Consider the following 26,578-nt stretch of genomic DNA (forward strand, 5'->3'; position numbering starts at 1 on the left):
TTCACATAAGTACAATAGTTAATGCATTTGGATGTGATGCTGTAAAAATCAATTAACTGCCTTTCATGTTTACAGACTCACATCTCAGAAAACAATAAACCTGACAGAGTTGGAGCAGCTGCTGTTCTGGAATTTTGGACTCGGATCTTGACAAACCAACAACTTTGGCACAAAGACAGAAGTGTTTTGTATTTGATGAATAACCTTTGTAAGGTGGCATTTCTTTATCAACAGGAAGACTGTTTGCAAAAGTCCCTTTATCAACTGCACAAGGTATCTTGCAGAAACCTTCAAACTAGTCAAAAAACTGTTAGTACAGCTGAACATGGAATACACGTGGTTTCATGCAGATGAAAGAGTAGCCAAATATCATTAGAAAAACTTTCTTCATTTATCACTGTTCAGTAAGAGAATTTAAACCATAAACTAGTTAAGAATTTTCATTTAAAAACATTTAACACATATTTACATTTTATATTGCAAAATAGGCACAGTATTAAAATTAATTATTTATTTAGGACTGTCCATATAATGTGTCAATTTGTTTCCTCATTTACAATTCTTATTTATAATAGTGAAGCCTGTTACAGTTGTATAAATCCAGTTATATGATGTGTTGTTTCTTATAAATATCTAAAAAGGTATTCTTATTTGAATAAAATGTTTAGAGTGCCCTTGGATACCATGGTGATCGTGGATTGTTCACTTCTTTCATGAGCTGGATGTTAGCTGGCAACTTGACTCCATCATTTATTGAAGGCAGTGCCACTTCAACTGAGGTAAATCCTTTTCTATACGACACGCACACACATACACATATATATATATATATTAGATATATTAAAATTCTAATCACATCACTAACAAGACAGCCTGCTTTAAATATTTTTAATAACTTGTACATTGGGCTTTGGGCTGACAAGTGACAAGCAACATTTGCGTCTCACAAGTGCCAAGCAATGATCATGTCCACAAGAGAGAATCTAGCTATTGCCTATTACATTCGATGGCATTGTTTTCACTGTATCTTCCATTAACTACATCCAAGGGTTACATTTGACCAGAAACTGAACTTGTCTAGCCTTATCAATACAGTAGCGACAAGAACCAGCCAGAGGTAGAGAATCCTTCAGTAAATAGATCACCAACTGACTCCCCTAATCCTGTCGATTATGGCACAAGTCAAGGATATGATGGAAAATTCCCCATTTGCAGCTCCAACAACACTCAGCCTATCTGCTGTTTCTCGCCACTTGCTTGTTCGGCCATCCAACCACTGTCCATTCTGGATGATTGATGTCACAGGCTGCTGATGTGTGTTTCTCCTCTTCCTCCTCCTCCTACTTCCCTCTGACCCCCATCACTCAACATCAATATGGGATTCAAGTGATTCAGACTTCTGGGTTCTGAATTCTATTATTCATACTTTTGGTACCACCTACATGTCCATTGATTCTGTGATGTTCACGTTCATCACTTCTGTGATGTCGGATCATGTCAGAGCACGTGCATGTTCTTTGCACAACTTGGAGATGGTGTTTGCACCAACACAGCCAGGAAAGAAACCAAGATACAGATCCTCATGGAGAGTTTATAAACTTGCCCAGTCTAATCATCCTCACCTCAACTGGCATCCCTGCTACTTCCCTTTTGTGATATTTTCTAACCAGCCGGTTCAGAGATGTTATTACACACCTTTGGAGCAGATGGGACATGAACTTGGGCCCCCTGGCTCAGAGGTAAGAGAAATAGTACTGAATCACAAGAGTCCTCTGTTCCCTATTTGGTTTTTTTTTATTTAACCTAGTTTTCTATTCAGAGATGTTTTTACCTCTGGAGCAGGTGACACTTGAACGTGGGCCTCCTGGTCCAGGTGTAGGGTCCTGAAGAGGACCCAAAACCTGATGGAGATCTTTGTAATCAATCTATTCGGAGATGTTATTACACACCTCTGGACAAGGTTGGATTTGAACCCAGTTCTTCCTGGCTTTTAGGTTGGGAGACTGTGACCGCTCCACAAGAGCCCTCTGCTCCCTACTGATCAGACCATTCACTTCCACATGTTTTTCTATCAACCTTAACAACTATATTAACAAACTATAATAATGTGATCGACCATTCTTTAACAATGTCTACATTTATAAAGAAAATTTCTGCCATCAAGTAATAGTTCCATCTCTGCCCCAGGTGCCATAAGGCAAAAATGAACAGTAATACAACACAGATGTAACACAGTGGGTGACTTTAAAATGGGAACTGTGAGAATGTCTTGCCTCCAACAGTGCAGCAATTGAAGTCAAAATTACTGTGAAAGGAGGTATTGGATAAATGCTTGGCAGAGTTCTTCTAAAGTATAATGACTTGCTGATGTTTAACATTTAGGATGGGTGAAAAAACTGGGTACTTGTGCGTTCATTGTTTTTTAAGCATCGAATGCACGTAGAAGCTATTGTACCAAAGCAAAAAAAGAAGTCTCATTTTCTGAATTACTGAGGTTAGATATCTGTTCAGTATCACAATGCTTTACCAACTTCTTCTAAATAGGTGTGGTTCTCCTGGATCATATTTAACATGGAGGCAATCTTCGAAGAAGATTCTCAGCTCCGTAGATATGTGGAATTTGAATTAATCAATAAACCATCAGTTACTCCAGATCAAGCCTTAAGGGTATGTATTAACTCTATGTAAGCTAATTGTGTATAATGTGATTTATCGTGTCTTGACCAATCTAATTGAGTATGAAGACTAATTTATGTGAATGCGTACAATTTAGCCAAAATCTGTTGATTTTATGTGTATTGTGGCACAGAAGTTCCAGATTCAAGTCCCACATACCATGGTGGTGTGTGTCATAACATGTCCAAAAAGGATGATTTCATAAAATATGATAACTGGAAGGTACTTTTATTGGTGAATTTGGTTATCGATAAATTTGGTGCTTTTATCATTTACAATTGCCAAATATACCAGTATTGGCTGCCCTTCTAACAGCATTTCTTTCATCCTCACCTGGAATTGTTTCTGCTTCTGGTGATCAGCAGGATAGGAATTTGATGTCTTTTTTGTTTGTCTCTTGTAATTTATTTGGATTACAGTGTACTTAATTAAGGAAGGTTGTTGTAAAATCTAATATATTTACAAAAATCACTGAGAGGAAAGATGGCTGTTATGGATCAGAATACCAGGCATCCCAACAAAACTGTGTTGGGAGTATGGGGGAGGGTGTGTCTAGTAATGGTTTTCAGAACCCTATTTGGGATCTCTTCTGTCAATGAGGCAGAACTGTTAGGAACTTTGATATGCAGAGAGATCTTGAAAGTCTGTAGCTCCCTGAAATTGGCAACACAAGTGGATAAGTTGTAAAGAAAGCATATAACATGCTTACATTCATCAATCAGGGGTTTGAATATAACATTTGGCAAATTGTGTTGGAGCTGTATCAGACTTTGGTAGGCCACATTTAGAGTATTGTATGCAGTTGTGGTCCCCACACCATAGGAAGGATATGGAGGTTTTGGAGAGGGTGCAAAAGAGATTTGCCAGGTTGTTGCCTGGTTTGGTGTATATTAGCTATAAGGAGAGGTTGGACAAACCTGGATTGTTTTTGCAAGTGTTAGAGGCTGAGGGAGTGACCTGATAAAAGTATATTGAATGATGAGGGGCTTGGATAGAGATTATAGTCAGAGTCTATTTCCCAGGTTGGAAATGTCAGTTACTAGGGGCACAGAATTAAGGTGAGAGAGGAAAGTTTAACAAAGATGTGCAAGGCAAGTTTTTTACACAGAGAATGGTAGGTGCCTCAAACATGTTGTCAGGGAAGGTGGTAGAAGTAGATACAATAGCAAGGTTTAAGAGGCATTTAGACAGACATGAGAACATGTAGGGAATAGAGGGATCTGGACCATGGGCAGGCAGATGGAATTATTTTAGAATAGCATCATGGGTCAGCATAGAAATGGAGTCTGAAAGACCTGTTCCTGTACTGATGTTTTCTATGTTCTGTAATGTGCTGTAGCTAATATTTGAAGTGCTGGGCTAAGGAGGTGGCTATTAGCAGATCATAAGTGACTGACTTTCTGGCAGGTCCCAAGGTACAGGTGCCAGTATTCAGCCAATTTCTTTCAATCTGTGATAAAATACAGCTGAAGGCACTGGATGGTGCAAAGGCTGAGTCCAGATATATTTCAAATGTAGTACCAAAGATTTATGTTCTAAGACATGCCACTCCCCTAGCCAAGTTCTTCCAGTACAACTGCAACACTGGCATAACCCAAAAGTCTGAGGTATTATCCAGGTATGTCCTATCCATAAAAGCAGGGCAAATGCAATCCAGTCAATTACTGCACTGTCAGTCTATTCTTGATCACCAATGTAGTGATGAAAAGTGTTATCAATAGAGGTGTTACCTGGTTTTTAATCAGTAATACTTATTCACTGACATTCAGTTTGGATTCAGCCAGAGTCACCTAGTTCTTGACTTCATTATAGCCTTGAACAAATGCAAACCAAAAACACTGAACTCGAGGTAAGGTGAGAGTGACATCAAGGCTCAGCGGAGAAAATGTGCCATCAAGACAATTGGGAGCAAAACTGAAGTCAGTTGGAATTGGGGAAACCCCTCCTCTAATTAATCATGCATAGCACAAAGCAAGATGGCTATGTTGTTGGAGGCCAGTTATCTCAGCTCCAAGTCATAGTAGCAGGAGTTTTCTGGGATTGTGCCAAGGTCCAGTTATCTTCAATTACCTTCCCTTCTTCATTAGGTCTTAACTGTGGGTGTTTACTAATGATTGCACAGTATTCCATTTATGTCTCCTCAAATACTGAAGCATCAATTTACATATGTAGTAAGACCTGGACGATATTCAGGCATGAATGAGTAAGTGGCAGGTCACGTTCATGTCACACACCATCGCAATGACCATCTACAACAAACAAGAATCATCATTTCTTAACTTTTAATCATATTACCACCAGTGATTCACACCATTGCTGTCTTTTGGGTTACATTGACCAGAAACTGAACTGGACTAGCCATACAAATACTGTGGCTACACGAACATGTCAGAAGCTCTGAGGCAGACACCTCATCTCTTGACACCTTAAAATCTACCCAAAACATGCAAGCCACAATTCAACAGTATGATGGAATACTCTTCACCTGCCTGAATAAGTAAGCTCCATCAACACTCAACAAAATTGATCATGTGTAGGTATGATGAGCCGAACGGCCTCTTTCTGCACGATAATAATTCTGTGGTGTCCTGGACTACCTCTACTTGATTGGAACCCCATCCGCCATCTTAAATATTAACATCATTCACTATCAACACACAGTGACTACAATGTGTGCTGTAGACAGGATGATTTTCAGTAAATCAGTTCAGCTACTTCAGCATCTTCTAAACCCACAATCTCTACCACCGAGAAGGACAAAGGGTAGCAGATGCATAGGATCACCATTTGTTAAATTCCCGTGCAAACCGTGCACCATCCTACCTTGGGATCACTTCCTTTCACTGTCACTGGATCAGAATTCTAGAGCACTCTGCGTGACTCTGCAACAGTTGACAAAGTAGATTCATTTCAATCATCTCTCAGATAATTAGGGATGGGAAACTGGTGCTACTTTGCCAGTGATGCCATATACTGTGAAAGAATATAGAAAAAGTAGAGCTGTCAACACTTATTTGAGTCATTCGTGCATTTTAGGTCATGTAATTGACCACGTGAAATCAGCTCACATGATTTCTTTAGAAGACAAATTCCACAACAAATAAAGGTTGGGACCCTTGAGTTTTGCATTATTTGTGGGTTCATACAATGTCTTTTGTAACAAGTTCCAAGATTTAGGAGGCCACCATGAACAGGTCTAAGTGGGAAGATATGGAATGTTAAACAGACAAGATAATCAGCATTTCTGCAGCAATTGAACCCAGTGTCCCACACAACTGTTGCAATGCAAAATGAGGCCATTCAGCCCATTGTATCTGTAGTGGCTCTCCAAATGAACATTACGATTTAGTGACAGTCTCCTAGTCCTCTCCATAACCCTATGCATTGTTTATTTTCAAATGATTGTCGAATGCCTTCTTGAACCTCCATCCGCTGTATTTCCAGGCAGTGCATTCCAAATGAGAACCATTTGCTCTGTGAAAGAGTTTTTTTCTCACATCACACTCACTTCTTTCATATTTAAATACATTTGTGCCCTTCCATTCTTGATTCTTTTACGGGTAGAAACAGACCCCTCAAGATTTTGAAAGCTTCAGTCAAAGAGTTGAATTTGTCAGGTGAACTAATCAATGCTATATTTGACCAAATGTAGCATCAAGGAATCCCAGCAAAATTTGAGTCAGTGGGAGTCAGGGGAAAGCTATCCACTAGTTGGTGTCACACTTGGCACAAAGAAAGATGGTTGTGGTTGTTGAAGGTTGAGAATCTCTCCAGAACATCTGTTCAGTAGTTCCTCAGGGTAGTATCGTAGGCCCAACTATCTTCAGCTGCTTCATTAGTTGCCTCCATCTATCACAAGAGTGAAAGTAAGGATGTTCGCTGATGACTACAATATGTTCAGCACTATTCTGGACTCATACTGTTGCAGTCCATGTTCAGATGCAGCAAGGCTTGGAATAATAACCAGGTTTGAGTTGACGAATCACAATTAACATTCACACAAGTGCTAGGCAATGGTCATTAATAATAAAAAAGAATCTAACCATCCCTCATTAACACCCGATGGTATTACCATCACCAGATTTCTCCACAATCAATGTTCTAGGGTTACCATTGACGAGAAACTGAACTGAACTACCTCTGTAAGTACTTTGGCTACAAACGCAGGTTAGGGGCTAGGAATCCTGCAGCTAGTAACTCACTAACTGACTCCCACTTGCCTGGATGAGTATAACTCACACAGCACTCAAGAAAGTCAAGACCTTGCAGGACAAAGTAAGGCTTGCTTGATTGTCACCACATCCACATTCAGTTCTTCCACCATTAGAACACATTAGCAGCACTGTGGGCCATTTACAAGATTATTTGATTAAATTGACCATGGCACCTTGGACAGCATTTTCCAAACCCACTACCAACGATAAGGACAAGGGCAGCAGGTAAATGCAAACGCCACCTCCTGCAAGTTTCTCTCCAAGCCACTTACCAACCTTACCTATTGTTTATTCGTTGTTAAAATCCTGGAACTCCCTCCATAATGGAAGACATCAGTAGCATACTAGAACTTCAACAGAGTTGGGGGCAGAAGTGAATGTAGTGGCCATCACTAAGAAAAGGTGCCGAAGGAAGCTGAAAGGCCAGAAGATTGATAAATCACAGACCAATGGACTCACTACCTCTCATTGAAATTGTGGATGCAGAAATGGTCATCATTCATAAATCACTAGAGTCAGAGATGACCCCAGAGGACTGGAAAATGGCAAATGTAGCACCTTGTTTAAGAAGGAGGTCAATGCAGGAAATTATAGCCTGACCTTGGTCATTGGAAAGATTTAGAGTCCATTATTAAGGATGAGATTGCAGAGCACTTGGAAGAGCATGGTAAAATAGGGCTGAATCAACATGACTTTATCAAAGAGAGATCATTCCTGACAAATCTGTTGGAATTCTCTGCGGAGGTAATGAACAAGTTAGACACAGGAAATCCTGTGATCTGTTTGAATTTCCAGAAGGCCTTTGACAAGGTGCTGCAGAGGAGGCTGCTAAATAAAATAAAAGCCCATTCTGTTAGAGACAAGGTACTGGCATGAATAGAGGATTGGCTGACAGGCAGAAAGTGGGGATAAAGGAGTGTTTTTCAGAATAGCAGCCGGTGACTCATGGAGTTCTACAGAGTCCCATATTGGAACCATATCTATTCATGTGATACATGAATGATATGGACAAAGGAACTGAGGATGGTGTTGCTAAGTTTGCAGATGACACACAGGTGGAGGGACAAGTAGTTTTGAGTCAGGGAGGTTGCAGATGAACCTGGACAGGGGAGTGGGCAAAGAAGTGGCAGATGGGATACAATGTGAAAAAGTGTGATGTTATACACTTTGGTAGCAAGAATATAGGCATACGTTCTTTTCTAAATGGAGAATGGCTTCAGAAATCTGAAGCACAAAGGGACTTAGGCATCCTAGTTCAGGACTCTCTTAAGGTTAACATGCAGGTTTACTTGGCAATTAGAAAAGCAAATGTAAAGTTAACATTCGTTTCAAAAGGGCTTGAATACAAGAATAGCGATTTACTGCTAAGGCAGTATATGGCTATGGTCAGATTACATTCGGAATATAACGAGCAGTTTTGGGCCCCGTATCTAAAGAAGGATGTCTTGCTTTTGGAGGGGTTCCAAAGGATGTATCCAAGAATGAGCCCGGGGATGAAGAGCATGCCCTGTGAGGAACAATTAAAGATTCTGGGTCTGTACCCAATGGAGTTAAGAAGGATAAGAAGCACGTTATTGAAGCCTCAGAATGAAGGGACAACAGTTCAGAACTGAGTTGAAGAGGAATGAACCTGTAGAACCTATTGCCACAGAGGACTGTGCAGGCCAAATCATTGAGGGTATTTAAGACAGCGATAGATTCTTGATTAAAGCAGATTAAAAATTACAGCGAGAACGAAGGAGAATGGGTTTGAGAAACATATCAGCCATGTTTGAATGGCAGAAAAAACTTGATAGTTCCATTGGCCGAATTCTGCTCGTATATCTGATTGTCTTATCATGGATTTAAGCAGTTAAAGCAGGCAACTTATCAGCATCTTCTCACAGACAACTGGGAATGGGTAATAAGTGCTGGGTATCTTGCCCAGATCCCAAGAATAAATGAAAACAAAATCTTCTCTTGGATTTCTCCTCTTTGAGTAAAGCAGTCCCAACTTTGCCAATCTCTTTTCAGATTCTCAACTTACCATTCTTGTAAAGCTCTCCTGCATGTTCTCCAGTGCATTCACATCATCCTGACATGTGCCACACAGAATTGTACGTAATACTGCAGTTGAGGTCTCACTGGTCTCCCATTGTGCACGTGGCATAGCCTCCTTACTTTTATACTGAATGCCTCTATTAATAAAGTCTAAGATACTGTATACTTTATTAACTGCACTCTCTATATCTCCTGCTACTTTTTATTGATTTAGGCACATGTACACCCAAGTCTATTTGTTTTTTGCAGCAAAATGTGTTGCCTCTCACTTCTCAACATTAAATTATGTCTGCCAGCTATCCATCTACTCCTCAAACTCATTAATATTGTTTTAAAGTTCTACATTGTGTACGTCACAGTTTATAATTTTCCCAAATATTTTATCATTCTAAATTTGACAAATTATCCTTTGTACTCCATGTGTAGATAATTGATATATGTTAGGACAGGCAAGGATCCCAATACCAACCCAAGGAGTACTCCATGACAAATTTTGTTCCAAACTGAAAAGTATGTGAAATATTACTTTGTTTTTTATCCAGCCAGTTTGTATTTCTGTTGCCACTGTCCTTTTTATTCCATAACTTTTGCTGTACATCTGTCTAAATTATTGTTTATAAAAGTTACCCCATTACGAAAGATAAATTGACTGGACTGTAATTGCTGAGCTTTTCCTTGCAATGGAGCTTAATGTATGCATTTCTGGTTCCGCTGCTGAATCCAGAGAAAACTGAAACATCACGGCCTCTATCTCCGCACTTGGTACTTTCACATCCTTCAACACCTGAGAATGACTGTCACTTGGTCCTGTTGCCTTGTCAACTCTTAAGTTGACAACATATTCAGTATATAGAACATAGAACAGTACAGCACAGAACAGGCCCTTCAGCCCATGATGTTGTACCAACCACTGATCCTCATGTATGCACCCTCAAATTTCTGTGACCATATGCATGTCCAGTAGTCTCTTAAATGTCCCCAATGGGGGATCCAAGATGGCGGCGACCCAGTAAGACTGAGTCTATAGTGCTCCTCCCAAGACTTGGGCACAGTGGGTCACCTACCCCCTACCAAGCTCACCAAATCATTTATAATAGTTTAGTAACTCAATTAGTTGTGTAATATTACATTTAAACAACTTAATCCTAAGTTAAAATGACTAAAGGGAAGGGAGCCCGCAGCTCTCAGCAAGCAGGAACCCCTCCCCCACACTCTCCAGCTGCAGCAGAGGCGTCCACAGCTGCCCTGGGGGACTTACCAACAGTAGCAAGCCTTGCAGAAATGCTTTCCAAGCTTGACTCGAAGATCGATGCTTTTATTGTCGAATCCATCCTATCCTTAATCCTGTACTCAGCTTTCAAATTCAACCTTCCAAAATGCATCACCTCGCATTTATCCAGATTGAACTCCATCTGCCACCTCTCAGCCCATCTCTGCATCCTGTCAATGTCCCGCTGCAGCCTACAACAGCCCTCTATACTGTCAACGACACCTCCAGCTTTTGTGTCGTCTGCAAACTTGCTGACCCATCCTTCAATCCCCTCATCCAAGTCATTAATAAATATCTTCCTTAACAATTTTGAACTTGATTAACTGAGATTCCTTTTCCTGTCTCCATGGTCTGAATAACATCTGCTTTCTTGGTAAAGACAGAAACAAGTTATTCATATAGTGCCTCAGCAATACCACCTGTCTCTGAAAAAATTCATCCACATTTCAATCGTAAATGGCCTACCCCATATTCTTAAACTGTGACCCTGGTTCTGGACTTCTTAGTCATCGCAAGCATCCTTCCTATATTTTCTCTGTCTCGTACTATTATAATTTTTTAGTTTCTGAAAGATTACCTGTCTCCTCATTCTTATAAATTGTAGTGAAGATAATCCTAACCAGTCCACTCTCTGTTCATATGTCAGTCCTGCCATCTTTGGGATCACTCTGGTAAACCTTTGTTGCACTCTGTCCATAACCAGATCTCATGCTGCCCAGTCTGCCTCCTGTAGGTGCTTCTGACATCCTGTCTTCACACTGAGGATACCCTCTACCATGTTGCATGATATTACCATTGTACTTAGACTTGTTGCACTCTCTCCCTTCACAAATAGGGAGACCAGAACTGCATACAGTACTCCAAATGTGGTCTCATTAAGACCCTGTACAATTGCAACATGATATCTGCTGCTGTACTCTCATCCACTTACTATGAAGGCCAACATACCATTTGCTGCCTTCACTACCTACTGCACCTGCATGCTTCATTAAAGCCCTGTCTCCTGCACCATCATTTCATTCATGTATTCATCTGTCCATATCCTCTTATTTCTGTGTTCACTTAGATGTGGTACTGGGTACTATGAGATTGCTACTTTTGAATTCCTGCTTGCTAATCTTCCTTATGTTCTGACTATGGGACTATATCCCCTTTTCAACCTATATCTTTGGTATCAACACAGACCGCAACCGTAGGCTGATAATCCTCCTCTACAAAAATGTCCTGCAGCCAATCTGACACATTTTTAACATTGATACCAGGGAGCCAACATACCAATATAGCCACCTTAGCAGGAAGCAGTGGAATGGTGATATTGTTGTTGGCCCAGTAAGCAAGACACCCAGGTAATGCTTAGGGATCCTAGTGTAAAAAAAATACGAAATTAAAACTCTGATGATGACCATAAAACCATTGTTGATTGCCATTAAAATCTATCTGATTCACCAATGCCCTTTTAATGAAGGAAATATGCCATCTGTGTCTGATCTGCCCCACAGGTGACCCCAGACCCCAGCAAAGTATTTGACTCTTAACTACCCTTTGAAGTGGACTGCATCAAACAGCTGAAAACAGACCACTTAGCGTTGGCCTAGGTACCAGAAATGACAATGGTGAAATTGACCCTGTCAACGCTGCAAAGTTCTTCTTACTACCATCTGAAGACATTAGAAAAGTTAGGAGAGCAGTCACACAGACTAATTGAGCAACAGCCTGATATGGTTATATTCACAGAGTATTATCTTAGAGACAATGTCCCAAACACCACCGTCATCACCGTCTCTGGGTATGTCCTGCCCCACCATCAGGACAGACCTAGTCGAGGTGGCAATCCACTAGTATATAGTTGGGAAGGATTGCCTCTGGGTGTCCTCACATTAACTCCTGACCCTTTAATGAGTGAAAACACCAAGTCAAACATGGTCAAGAAAATTTCCTGCTATAATTATCATTTACTATTGATGAATTTGTGTGAAGATTTGTAGCTCGGGTGCTCGTTGTTGTGGTTCTGTTCGCCGAGCTGGAAGTTTTTGTTGCAAACGTTTCGTCCCCTAGCTAGGCGACATCATCAGTGCTTGGGAGCCTCCTGCGAAGTGCTTCTTTGATGTTTCCTCCGGTGTTTATAGTGGTCTGTCCCTGCCGCTTCCGGTTGTCAGTTTCAGCTGTCCGCTGTAGTGGTTGGTATATTGGGTCCAGGTCGATGTGTTTGTTGATGGAGTTTGTGGATGATTGCCATGCCTCTAGGAATTCCCTGGCTGTTCTCTGTCTGGCTTGCCCTATGATAGTAGTGTTGTCCCAGTCGAATTCATGTTGCTTGTTGTCTGCATGTGTGGCTACCAAGGATAGCTGATCGTGTCGTTTCGTGACTAGTTGATGTTCATGCATGCGGATTGTTAGCTGTCTTCCTGTTTGTCCTATATAGTGTTTTGTGCAGTCCTATTGATGAATTCATGTTGAATGTTTGATTAGAAGCACTGGGGGTGGCAAGGATGCAGAAGATATTCTGGGTGGCCATCACCAATAGCAGCTTGGTAGCACCACTACTAGTCAAGTCATAAAGGGCACAACAGCTTGACTGGGTCTGTGGCAGGTGGTGAGGGATCCAGCAGAAAGGAGAAAATAACTTGATCTCATGCTCCCCAGTCTGCCTCCTACAGGTGCATCGGAAGTCCTGACTTCACGTTTAGGATACCCTCTATCAAGTTGTATGATATTACCATTGTACCAATTGGGATATATTTCAAACTGACTTAGCAACCCAAAACTGGAGATTGAGGTGCTCTGAGCCATCTGTACTGAGACCAACTGGACTGCAGAGTCAGCTGACCCTGCCAGACATGAAGTCAGTCACCACCACCTTCTTGAAGGTAACGGGGGAGGCCCAGCCTTGCAGACATCCCTGAAAGAATTTTTTTAAATTCCTGGGGTCACATCTACAGCTACAGAAATACTTATCTGTTCCCTGATTAATGAACCTGTTATCACTACTGCTTTATTTTTCTCCCCCCTCCTGTATAGCTAGTCCACCAATGGTGTACCAGACTGGAACTTGCTGCATTAGTCTGAGGAGTAATCATCCTCACCAATATCCATAATAAAAAACTGAATCTTGGGCATGAGTGCAGTGGAGTCCTGCACTAGCTGCTAGATTCTGTTGGGCTGTCTGGCAGTCACCCTATCTGCCCCTATTGAAGCTATATATAAGCCTTCAATTCCCAATCTGCCTGCATGCTCCTTACCTGCATTGTGACCATCTCTCTGAAAGTGCTACCCACATGAGGGGTACGGATACGGTAAATAGACAAGATCTTTTCCCTGAGGTGGGGGAGTACAGGACTAGAGGGCATAGGTTTGGAGTGAGAGGGGAAAGATTTAAAAGGGACCTAAGGGGCACCTTTTTCACGCAGAAGATGGTACATGTATGGAATGAGCTGCCAGAGGAAATGGTGGAGGCTGGTACAATCTGGATGGGTTTATGAATAGGAAGGATTTAGAGGGATATGGGCCAAGTGCTGACAAATGGGACCTATTTAAGTTAGGATATCTGGTCAGCATGGGTGAGTTGGACCAAAGGGTCTGTTTCCGTGCTGTACATCTGAATGACTCTTTGACACACAACTCTCAGCTTTAAAGATTCACCAATGACTCCAGTTGCAGCTCAACTTCCAAAAGCAAAGCTCATATTTCTGCCTGTGGTAACACTTTCTGCACATATTCATCTAGTTCCACTAAAGTGTATACAATTCTCCAAATGCCACGAGATATACTGTCCACATGGCTGAGTTGGCTTGCTGTAACTTAAGCTTACTTTTATAGTATTAGTTATAAACCGAAGATTAGAGATTAATGAATTTATCATTATCTGTGTCATTTTGATTTTTAAAACCCTGCCCTCTTGTGCAGCTTTTGAAGTCCTGAATTCCTTGAGGCTGACTTACTTTAAAAAGGAACTCTCTATCCCTTACTCAGCAAACTGGCAGCAATTCCTTTCTGTCACACTAAGCTAAATCTCTCATTTATACAACTGAGATCCAGAGGAGTCTATTGTCTGACAGTTACTGAACTAGTTTAGGGCAGTTACTTAATTAATTGATTTCATCTCCTGTCCAATATTCACACTACCCACTGTTCTTGCTGCTCCACAATTGCAGTTCACTTAACTATTAACTGCACCACCTAATCAATATTCAAGTCCCAGATTCATAGTTATGATATTTTCTTTGACCAGAATGCATACCAGCACAGAAACTCCTTTATCTCTACAATAGAGCTGTATAAGCATTCATTCCTAGAGATAGTTTCTGTCTCCCATAATGCATGGAAATTCAGCCTTGCTCAAGTTCTTTTAGAACAAAATATTACAAAATTTACTATCTAATGGATATGTGTTAGAAGGTAGCTAAATAATCATTCATCTTCCTTCCTCCCCATTCACCTCACCTTTCATCCACCCCAAGCAAGCAATACCATTCCAGAAACCAGGAAATACTTATGTTAAAAAAAAAGTTTTAGATCATGCTTAATCAAAGACAAAATCAAATTTTATTCTCATTTTTTACTTTTTCAACGACAAAATTACCACAACAGAGAGTCTTTTTTTTTTTAAGCCAGTCTTACAGACCTTGAAGTATCAACCTGTGCTTTTACATTTTAGAAAAGTGGAGAATTTATATCATTCATTGTCTATTTTATTTACAGAAGGCACAAAGCCACTTAAAATTGCCAGTTGTTCCATCCATTCAGCGGCTAATGATCTATCGCTGGGCCCATCAAGCTTTAGCTACTCCTGCAGATCATCCACTTCTCCCTCTCATCTGGCAGAAGTTCTTCATTCTCTATCTTCATCGTCCCGGGCCAGAGTTTGGGTAACTTTTTAACACTTTTGAGTTACTTTTCTTGCTGAGTCATTTCAAACAGTCTATTTAAATATTAAATGAATCAATTAAAACTTGGGATAAAGTGTGTATTTCCTGTTCTTAAAAAAACTTACTTCTTGCTGCCAGCATTTGTAATTGATTAGTTTGTCAGCTTTTATAAATTATTGAGGCAAAATTTCCCATTTAATTTTATTGTAACTGTTGTCATTAATGCTTTAATAATTAAGTGAAGTCTTGCCAAACATATCTCCTTTTCATTTCTTAAGTGTAGCATGCAGAAATTGGCTACATTTTAATTTCATTTCAGGAATGTTAAAACAGTTCTTAAAATTTGAAAATATATATCAGTAGCCTGAAGCTCTACTCATTTAACGTCTTTTCTTTGACACTGATTCCTGTAACTAGAGACCTGACTATAAAGAAAATGCAGGAGAAAGTGAGGACTGCAGATGCTGAAGATCAGAGTCGAGAGTGTGGTGCTGGAAAAGCACAGCGGGTCAGACAGCATCCAGGGAGCAAGAGAATCAGTGTTTCAGGCAAGATCCCTTCATCAATGAGGCTTCCTGATGAAGGGCTCTTGCCTGAAACGTTGATTCTCCTGCTCCCTGAATGCTGTCTGACCTGCTGTGTTTTTCTAGCACTATGCTCCTAATTATAAAGAAAATGCAGTCTGCTGCTCTCCTTCAGCCTAGAGTTATGTTTCTAGTCCCTTTTTTTACAGCTTCAGATTGCCCTTTTCTCAGCTATGAATAAAATTGTCACTGTTCTTCAATTTCACATCGAGAGAATGGAAACCAAATGCAAATTCAGTATCAGACTTATGAAGAGCCACTGATTTAGATTTTCTTTTTGACTACTTCAGAGCAGGGTAATTCAGTTGATTGGTATTGTAAAATGATAGAAGTTCTTATGTATAACAATTGAGGATATGATTTGAAATGCTGAAAAGTATTCTGCGGTACAGATCTGTCACTTTTGGAGCAAGCAATGCATATGAAATCTCAATAATTTGGTATAATTTTAATTGTAATATTTGTACTTGAAAGAAAATTCCAATAGCTTATCTTTTATTCAGTTTGCCAGTAAGTGGCTGTATTGGAAAACATTATTTTTATACAACTTCGCACTCTAACTTACTGAAAGAAATGAAAAAGCGCCTTGTCGAAATAGCAGATTTTCATCATGCGGCTGGTAAGGCTGTAAAGGTCTGGAAAGATGGAGACAATGCCTCAACATTGAATGAGAACAATGCAAGTCATCTGCCTGAATCTATGACATCTCCAGAGCTTCATAAAGAATTGCTCAGGTAACAATAACTTCTGCAATTTATTTACTTGCAACTTTTGCCATTACATGACAAATAGAAAACATTTCCCACAGCTAAAATCTCTGCATTATCTATTTATGTGGTAGGAGGTACAATCCATAAGACAAAGCTTACCATGAGAGGATAACAGTCCTGGATTGAATAGTATGAATTAAATAAAATTGAATTTTGAATCTAGAAACATTTATGCAGAAAGTAGAAGACCAAAATGGGGATTAGAAGGACAGATGGTTTTACTAGCCTGTCTGTTGCATCTCTGTATTTTCTCTGTCAGGTTATGGTATGTCTGATATATCATTTGATTACTCTGAACTAACTTAGTTTGTTTGGGCTGTTCTGCAATAGTATTAAGATATTGTATATGATTATTATTTAACTGAATCCACTAATTTGATATTAGTTCTCTCCTCAGAGACTAAGTTTGATTGACAGGGGCCATGAGTTGCTTAAGGTTAGGTGAGATAGATGTTCACTAGAGATTTGAGCTAGTGGAATTGGGAAGATTTGTGGGCTAGTATTAGAGGAGGATTTGAGGTCAACAGTTCTGAGGGATACAAAGGTTTGAGCTTGGTTCTGTTGAGGAGATCAGGACCTGGTAGGACTGTGCAGAGGAGATTGAAGATCTTGTATAAGATGGATGATTAGTAATCTCAGAGATTGCTCAGGCAGGAATCTGGGGGTGTGTATGGAGGCACTTACCCTGCAAATCTCCAATGTTTTTGCCTCAAGAAATCTGTTGAGTTAACTGGCATTTGAGAAACCCAGCTGATGGCTGTTAAATTTCCAAAGCTGTGTGACAACATGGCACATTCACTTTATCATATTTAAAGTTGCAGTCTGCTTCTTTGAATTAGATTAATTGCCCATCCAACTTCTTGCTTCTTAAAACCTCACATGGGCAGGTTAGCGTTGTGTTTGAATCAGGAGTTTGATTTTTCTGACTTTTAACTGAACATGCAGCAATTCCAAGCCACATTTCTTAAAGTTAATGTTCTCCCCTTGTTGCTCCGACCTTTTCGATTCCTCCCTTTCTCACAGTTGCTACTGTAATCAATCCCTGGTAATGTGAAATTATTTTTGAACCAAAGAAATTTAAAATGTCTAATAATTTCAATTGCCTTACTTGATGGACTATAAGTTCACATTTCTTTGAAAAAAGGTTGCTTAATATTACCATGTGCCTTGTGGTTTGAGCATTATCCTGTCGCACAGATGATTAACACATAATTCATTGAATCCAATGAGCCCAAGACAATAAGTATAGACAAAGAATTGTGGATACTGGAAAACTGAAATAAAAACACAAATTGCTAGAGATACCAGCAAGTCTGGTAGCATCTGTAGAGAGAAAAACAAAGTTAGTGTTTGAGCCCAGTGACCCTGCATCAGAACAAATGTTACTATACATATATTTATATTTACACATGAAAGTTATGCATGACTGAAAGTAGCAAGAAGAGCAATCAGTGAAAATACACAAGTACACTTTTCATAGGCATGCTGCACAATGGCCACAGCTGGAAAAGCAGTTTAAAAATTGGTTATTAGACCCTTGACACAATGGAATTTCTGGAGCCACCAAAATGAGTGTGTGTGAAACATGATAAATAGCAGTCACAAGTGGGATTACTGATTTTGATGGATTTGTATCTTACTGTTACAGATTTGTGAAGGTGTAGGGGCTAAACATATTCATTAAAACATGATGACAACAGAACATTTCAAACAGCAAAGATATTTAAATTTCACCAGTTTGTGTTTATTGCAAGGAAAAACTGAAAAATAGAATCCCTATAGTGTGGAAACAGGCCCTTCGAACCATCAAATCCACACCAACCCTCTGAAGAGTTATCCACCCAAACCCACTCCCCCAGCCTATATTTACCCCTGACTAATGCACCTAACCTGAACATCTTTGGACTATGGGAGGAAACCAGAGCACCCAGTGGAAACTCACGCTGACACAGGGAGAATGTGCAAACTCCACACAAACTGGAATTGAACCAGGGTCCCTGGCACTGTGAGGCAGCAGTGCTAACCTCTGAGCTGCCGTATTTTGAACTTAAGATAATAGTTAACTTTCTTAACTTTTGATGTTCCATCAAACAAAGCAGTACGTTAAAAGAGCGAAAACAGTAAATTTAAAAATATCTGGTCGTAAGAGGACCATCACTTGGCATGTTCTGATGACAAAAAACTATAACCATTACTTATCTTTTGGAGGAAACCCACACGCAACTTTAAAATTTTGCAGAATTCTTCACGTTCATTCTAAGGGATGACTGAATGAAGAAAGTATACAGTTGTGGCTCAGGAACCTGTAGACAAATTGACCAGGTAGGCTACTGCCTTAAGAAGAACATCCCTATTAGCATGTGACCAGTTCCACTCTATATCTTAACTGAGGCCACAAAAAAGAGGGTTATAGAATTAAAAGACGCAGATGGAATTGCAAGCCTTTTATGGTAAACAAACTTTTAAAACATTTATACATTAGGAATGGATGGAGGCTCCAAAACATGACTGATCGCTAACAGAGCAAATGAAGCAAAGGTCCATTTATTAGATGTGTGAGTGAGTGAGAAATTTGAGGCAAATTGTGAAAACATTCATTGTTAAATCATTCAAAAATGGAAAGATCAGCAGTGCCCGAGGCAACAGTGAAGGTGGAGGCAATGACAAATCACGTAAGAGCAGTAATAAGGAAGTTTTGGGCTTCTGTAATTATTAAGACTCAATGCTGCACAGTTGGTAAGTGTTAGTAATTAAATTTTGTGCTGTGTTGTTTTGTTCTATGACAGCAAATCTCTATATGCTCTGAAATATTTATTTGGAGTTTTCCTTTTAAAAGTCCTCGTGTATTTTATGTTCCAGTCCACCTTACTGTCCAGCAAATATAGCAAGCAATCTAACTGATGAAGTATAAGTCTGGTGCTTAAATAATTTTCAACTGCTTTGAATTTAGAGTGGATTCCTTTTCACTGGCTGGGGAGTTTAAAAATAGATTAGAGCCAAACTGTTCAGAAGAGAAATGAAGAAACACTTATTGGACACAATGTATAGTAGAACTTTGAAACAGTCTTCCACAAACAGCACTAAATGCTCAATTTTACATCTGAGATTCATTCTTAATCAAAGGTATTCAGGCAAAGATGGCTTTAAGGAGTTACATCATAGTCCAATTGTTGAACTGGTTCAAGGGAATAAATACCTTGTTCTTATGTTGGTATATTTAAATACTTTGATATCTACCAAATCAAGATTATTGATCTGATTGAGAGAGATTATTTAGTGATTTTACTTCTCTGGAATCTTACTGGCACAGGGATTGAGCTGTGATTACCCACTTGATGTCAATTCGTGCAACTCTAAAGCAGTTAATTGTATGAATCATTTTGTTCTGGGATGAAGGTGCTACATAAATGAGTGATTGTTCTTTTAATAGGCTTTTCCATGTTTTTGCCTTTTGGCTGGATGATATGAATCTACAAAAGACTGATCTTTATCTGCCTTCTCTGCCAGTGCAGTATGATACGCACAGATTGGCAAAGGTTATGCAGAACCAGCAGGTAAATCTTCATGCTTTAACCCAAATAGATCATTAAGTAAGTTATTTTTAATCAAACTGTTCAGATGGATTATAACATACCTCTGGAACAACTGGGCTTGTTCTAGAATCAAGCGAAAAGGACTTCTGGCTCCAAGCACAGTATCACTGCTCCACAAGAACCCTAATCATTAAATAAGAGACATGAAATAAAATTAGCCTAATTCAGTCTCGTCGTTACAAGCCTTTAACTTGTCTTATGTTTATTTAGGATCTTTGGACTGAATACGTTGATAATGAGCGTATTAAGCATGAATTCACTGAGACATCGAATCTCTGGATCCAGCTCCACCAAAAGCCTTCTGCAGTATATAGGACTTCAAATTTGAATAACTTTTTTAATCCACTTTCAGGCAAGTTTTCAAAATGCTATATTGTAAATAAAAATGTTAACAAATGTAAAGTGTATACATTTAATAAAGGCTAGAATTGAAAACATGCTGATGTATGTACGAGATGATGTATTTCTTTACCATGCTTCTGTGATAGAAATCATCTGTAACTTGGCAGACCAGCAGGAAGTTGAACATCAGACAGCAGAATTTAATTTTTAAAACAACACCAGTATGAAAAACAGATACTAACATCTAGGTTTTATGAAACAACTGTGAAGGTCTGGTTTTCATCAAGGGAATTAAACTTGGGAGGCTATGCCATGATTCACCAAATTGTGGAAAATAATGGCACCACTAATTGGTCCTTCTACTAATGACAAGGTTTTTTCCCACAACCATTATGGTGACTGTAGTTTTTCTTTCCATTCTAGCAAAAGACAGAATCTTCAGCAATCTGAAGACCCATGATGTCCCTGCACCTACTCTGTCCATACAACGTGTGAAAGCTCCTGTTCCAGATATTATTGAAGCTAGTCTATCAGACAAAAAGGTGGCAATTAAACTTATTCAACAAAATCTTAACATCTTACGACAGCAAGCGAAGTAAGTGACTAGCCACATTAATTAGTCTTTTTGTTGCTTGAGGAAAGGATATTTTTGGTGGTTCAAATCAAATTGTATCTGGCAACACTTGATGACTTAGAGCTAATGACTGATGAATAGTTCCTCAGGAGTGATGATATAGGAGGAGGTGAGGACTGCAGATGCTGGAGTGATGATGTCTCTCGAGGAGTGATGATATGTCGAGCTGTTTTCACCTTTATGTGTACATCAATCTATTATTCCATCTCTTGACATAATATTCACCAATAACAGCCACATTTGTTCACTTCTGCTGTTGTTTGTTAATTAATGGTAAATTCGCTATTGGTAAATCTAATCTAAACAACATATTACTAAAATTGACTTAAAATATTTCGTGGATCATAAAGGAATGCGAAATAACCTTTTCTGTTCTTCAGAATTGCAGCCCAATGGGAATCACAGCAAACGGGGCTGGACTGTGAACTTTTGGAAACATTACCTAAATTGTACAGCAATCGAGAGGAACAAATCACAAAGAAACTAGAATGCCGTGGTAGCTCTTCAAATCATGTATGCCAAGGAGCAGCAAAAATCTCTGTGAAGGTTAGTAATTATTTCCACATGTTTATGCTACGTAACTAAAGCGACCAAATGTAAAATTAACTATAACCTAATACTTAATTCATTGCCTTTAGATTATGAAAAAATTGACCCAATCAATTGTGGTACTTCAAAGGCTAGAGTATCTTTCATTATGATGGAAATGAGGATATTATTGCCTTGACCTGGTCATTCTCACTTTCAATATTTGAAGGAACTCTGAATTGACTAGATTTGAAACCATTCCAAACACACCTCTATAATGTTCGTTGTGTCATAGAAAACTTTCAGCTGAAGTAGATGGGTTAATACAAAGGAATATATTTTTGCATTTTTTTTTAACATAGTTTCCATCTTTGGTACTTTGCAAAGCACCTCACGTTGAATGGTATTTCATTTTGTAAAGAAAGAAACAAATTTTGAGATTTTGAGATGAGCAAGCCAAAATTGTGGTAATATTACTACACTGGAAATCCAGAGGTCCAGGCTAATCTTTTGGGAAATGGGCTGAAATCCATGAGCAACTGCTTGGATTTCCATTTCAATTTTTAAAATCTGGTATATAATATTAACGTCCATAATAATGACCACAAAAACTATCATCAAATGTTGGAAAATCCTATCAGGTTCACTAATGTCCTTAAAGGGAATGATGAAATCTGGCAACCTGACCTGGTCTGGCCTAAATGTGACTTCATGCCCACAGCAATGTGATTGACTGTTAACTACCATCTGAAACGGTCTGACACGCTACTCAGTTCAAGAACAATTAGGAATGGACAACGAAATCTGGACTTAGCAGCATTGTCCACGTCGCATGAAACAACAAAAATAAAGAAGTGATAAGAGCAAAGAGAAGGAAACATTTATTTGCTGTGCATCTGCCATTACTGTCCAATAGCTAACTAATGGTATACAGTATAAGTGGAAACCATATAAATATTTTATTTTTGTGGCCTGAGTTTGATTTCCCATTTACCAGTTTTATACGAAGACTAATTTCATGAAATCTTCTGTTATTCACCTCATTAAATTATGCATCTAGACTTCTTGACATCCTTGCCGTGGAATCATGCAGCTAAAGTGGCAAAATTGCTCACCACTTTTGGGTTGTTCCAACAGGCATTCTGCTAGCATTATCAATATCTCAAGCCTAACTGCACACCTCTTTGGATGCAGTACTGAAGCAGTCCATGCCCAGATGCAGCAAGACCTGGACAGTGTTCAGACTTAGGCTGACAAGTAGCAAGTAACATTTGTGCCACACAAATGGCAGGCAATGATGATCTCCAAAAAGAGAGAATCGAACTATTACCATTTGACTTTCATTGATGTTATCATCACTGAATTCCCCCACTATCAACATCTTAAGAGTTACAATTGATCAGAAATTGAACTAAACTGAACCAGCCATAGTCAGAGGCTAGGAAACCTGCGACAAGGAGCTCACTCGATTCCCAAAGCCAGTCCATCATTTACAAGGCACAAGTCAGGAGTGTGATGAAATACTGCCCATTGCTTGAATGAATGCAGTTCCAAAAACACTCAAGTAGCTTGACACCGTCCAGAAGAAAGCACACCTCTTGGCATCATAGCCCCAAGCAATTGCTCTACCACTGACCATAAGTAACAATTGTAAGTACCACCTGCAAGGTGAGAGAGGAACAAGAAGCCTCAACCTCACTCCAAGGTGCAACTTCTTCTCAGGGTTCTAGCAGGTGCAAGTAGGGAGGAGGAATCTCGCACACACAACCCACAGAAGCTTCTTCTCAGGACACTTCAATGGCACCTGCAATCAAAATATCCACTAATTATGTTTTCATTCACATGGACCTCCTGTAATCCCAAAGTTTACAGAATGCTAAGCTGAAGAGGATGTACTGCATCAAGACAAGACCCTGTAGGCCCAAGTTGCTCCAGGAAGCCTGCCCAAATCTTCCTGGCTGACAGGGATAGCTATAGAACAGGTTCCCTCCACATCAGTAGCGCGAGAGGAAAGGTTTGCGTTCAAACAGTTTGAGAGATTTTCAGTCTCTTCAGATGTCCCATTGATGAAAGAAGTTATAATGGTCAAACTACCAACCCTTTCACTGCAGATAACCTCAAGCCATCAGAGATGCTTGAACTTTGACATTGATGACAGCTGTCATGGCATTACATTTTGATGTGGAGAATACTGAGCCTGGTTTTTAGTAATGCTGCTGTGTACATTCCATCCTGTGTATGAACCTTTGAAGGAAGCACACGGCTCTTCATGTGCATTCTCTTTCAGTGTAGTTGTCTGCTGAGAACATACCATCTATTGTAGCTTGACACTCTCCACTCGTTCCACCTCTGTGCTGTTAATGTGGAGAGGGGCATGAGTAACATCCCGCCGAAAGTCATTAATGAGTTTCTTGGTTTTGCTGGCATTGAGAGCTAGGTTGTTCATTATGTTCAGGAGTTATTATGTTCAAATCACAGAACGATAAGAATTCTACACACTGATGACATCAAGGACTATGAAGATAGCACTGAGGGACGGCACGGTGGCACAGTGGTTAGCACTGCTGCCTCACAGTGCCAGAGATCTGGGTTCAATTCCCACCTCAGGCAACTGTCTGTGTGGAGTTTGCACATTCTCCCCGTGTCTGCGTGGGTTTCCTCCGGGTGTTCCGGTTTCCTCCCACAGTCCAAAAATGTGCAAGTTAGGTGAATTGGCCATGCTAAATTGACTGTAGTGTTAGGTAAAGGGGTAAATGTAGGGGAATGGGTCTGGGTGGGTTGCTCTTCGGAGGGTCGGTGTGGACTTGTTGGGCTGAAGGACCTGTTTCCACACTGTCGGTAATCTAAAAGGATATTGACGTTAATAACCGGACATGATCTAGAATGGTGGAGTAGCTGAATGGCCTAACTTTGCTCCCATGTTACTATTTTGCATAGTTGCAAATCCCAGACACCAAAGAAACAAACATATAGTTCATAACATTCATGTTCTTTTAAATAAGACAAGAAAACTGCTTCAGTTTTTCATACTTATTGATTAATGATGTGAAAAAGACAAATATCATTGGAAAGCACATTAAATATTATTGAGTGACCAAAATCAGGGATCATCAATAAATCCAATAAAAAGAGCTTTTATGGTTCAGTGGTAACGTCCATCCCTCTGACCTGGGAGATCTAGGTTTATGTCCTAACTGCTCCAGAAGTGTGTAATAATACTTCAGAACAGGTTGCTGAAAAATAAATCCAATAAGGAATTCAGGTCAAACGTCTTTTACCTAGAGAGTGGTTAGAATATGTGATGTTCCACAACATGAAGTATTTGAGGTCAGTAGATGATTTTAAGGGAAGCTAAATATGTACATAACAAAGGTATAAGGTTATGCTGAGATGACTTAGGTGCAAGGCATTGTGAAACATCAATATTAGCGTACATTATGTAGACTAAATAGCCTTTTTTGTCCTAAGCTTTACACACACAATAGTATTGGGATATTAATATGTAGTATATTGCTGCAGAGAATTAAAATTTATACATGTATGCCAGTTGGGTTGTGTATATCTAAGTAATCTGAAAATAATTAAATGATGAATTTCTGTTCAAATTTCAGTGTAAAGAATTATACAAGAATTCTGCCATCCAAAAACAGCTTGATGATTTAGTGAAAGACATTAAGCAGCTACAAATTGATGTTGCAAAATCACCACCTCAAAACATTGCTGAAGCTGCTGTATATGTGGAAAACTTTATAACGTAAGTTAATACTCCCAAAAAGAAATAATGTTGTTGCTGAGAAATAGTAGATGCACTGCCAATACTTTACATTCATCAAGACAGATGCTAGAATGCCAACAATTCATACTGCATGGAAAAGTGTGTTAATCGGTTGACAAGTTGACTGTCGTCAAAGCAGTGCCTTAGAGAATGCACAGTTCTTACTCCCTTTGAAATTTGGCACTGTTGTACCTGTCCTAATGGTTGCAAGTCAAAAGTTTTCACAACATATATTCAAGTATACTAGATACTAAAAATTGATGTGTGGTTTATTTGACAACGTAATTCTCAGATTAAACAAAGAGTCGAATATGCTTTCATTGAGCTCCCTTATGGAAGGTGTAAATATTTTCTGAAATTTCCATTTCTATATTTCATTTACTTTTTGTTTACCTGGACAAATGTGTGATTTTTAACATTTTTTTAATAAGGTTGAAGCATTAAAACCCTAATACGTTGAATCACTAGTGAGATAACAATTTATCAAAATAATGACTTGTATTATATTCACACAAGTGTATTTATATTAATTTTTTTTACCATTGTGTTATTTCAATTTGACATTGTCTGAACCGTCTGAAACCCCTGAACCGGCATTTCCGCCAACATGGCATCTTTCTATCCATTGCTCGGTCGAAGTTATTGATTTCCACTTTGTAATTTTTTCTGCAGTGTTCCTTTCAGTTTACTTTTTGGCCCATTGTTGTCAACTTCAAATCTGATGGTGCAGACAAAGATTTCTCTCCTGTGCCACAATGTTGAAGATTTTAGACCGTCATTGCCTCCAACCCACACCCCTAAGGATTTTGCCTCAGGTCTTAAAGATTCTATTGGGATTGTTCAACTTCTGGTACTACATTGGGGTAAATTTCATAGGTGCTAAGTCATTCCAATGTGGGAGGATTTTAGCCAAAGTCAATCACTCTTCTGTTGCATTGATAAAATGAAAGCAGTCCTTTGCTGGATCATCTGATTTGGATGAATCACCCGAAATGAAACTGCATTTCCCCCAAAGAAAATTATACCATTACACTCTGATTTGTTCCCAGGATAAACCCGTCCAAATATTCTCTATTATTATTCTTAAAAATACTTTCACATCTCATTTTATTCTTGGTGATATTTCTAAATTTTGAATTGTCAGTTAACAAAAACATTTTTCTAAATGCATACTGTATAAAGTGTACTTCCAATTGTGTTTGTGTGTGAAGAAGACATATATACATCAGTGTTATTTTTGATCTTTTGTTACTTGCATAATTTCTAAGTTACCATCATTGTTTGTTG

At 39.2% G+C, this 26,578-nt stretch overlaps 1 protein-coding gene across 4 annotated transcripts in view; it reads left to right on the forward strand.

Moving 5' to 3' along the window:
- The window catches only part of epg5 (ectopic P-granules autophagy protein 5 homolog (C. elegans)), a 145,757-nt gene that overhangs the window by 74,977 nt on the left and 44,202 nt on the right, over positions 1 to 26,578 (forward strand). For all 4 annotated transcript variants that reach the window (XM_043687769.1, XM_043687761.1, XM_043687752.1 and 1 more), the window contains exons 19-28: positions 76 to 273; positions 669 to 779; positions 2,545 to 2,667; positions 14,899 to 15,065; positions 16,153 to 16,383; positions 19,850 to 19,973; positions 20,223 to 20,364; positions 20,778 to 20,949; positions 21,369 to 21,534; positions 25,128 to 25,270. In XM_043687769.1, coding sequence (XP_043543704.1) covers positions 76 to 273; positions 669 to 779; positions 2,545 to 2,667; positions 14,899 to 15,065; positions 16,153 to 16,383; positions 19,850 to 19,973; positions 20,223 to 20,364; positions 20,778 to 20,949; positions 21,369 to 21,534; positions 25,128 to 25,270 — 1,577 coding nt within the window. The remainder of the gene's footprint in view (positions 1 to 75; positions 274 to 668; positions 780 to 2,544; positions 2,668 to 14,898; positions 15,066 to 16,152; positions 16,384 to 19,849; positions 19,974 to 20,222; positions 20,365 to 20,777; positions 20,950 to 21,368; positions 21,535 to 25,127; positions 25,271 to 26,578) is intronic.

The sequence above is a fragment of the Chiloscyllium plagiosum genome, chromosome 1, assembly GCF_004010195.1.
Source record: "Chiloscyllium plagiosum isolate BGI_BamShark_2017 chromosome 1, ASM401019v2, whole genome shotgun sequence".
Classification (NCBI taxonomy): Eukaryota; Metazoa; Chordata; class Chondrichthyes; order Orectolobiformes; family Hemiscylliidae; genus Chiloscyllium; species Chiloscyllium plagiosum.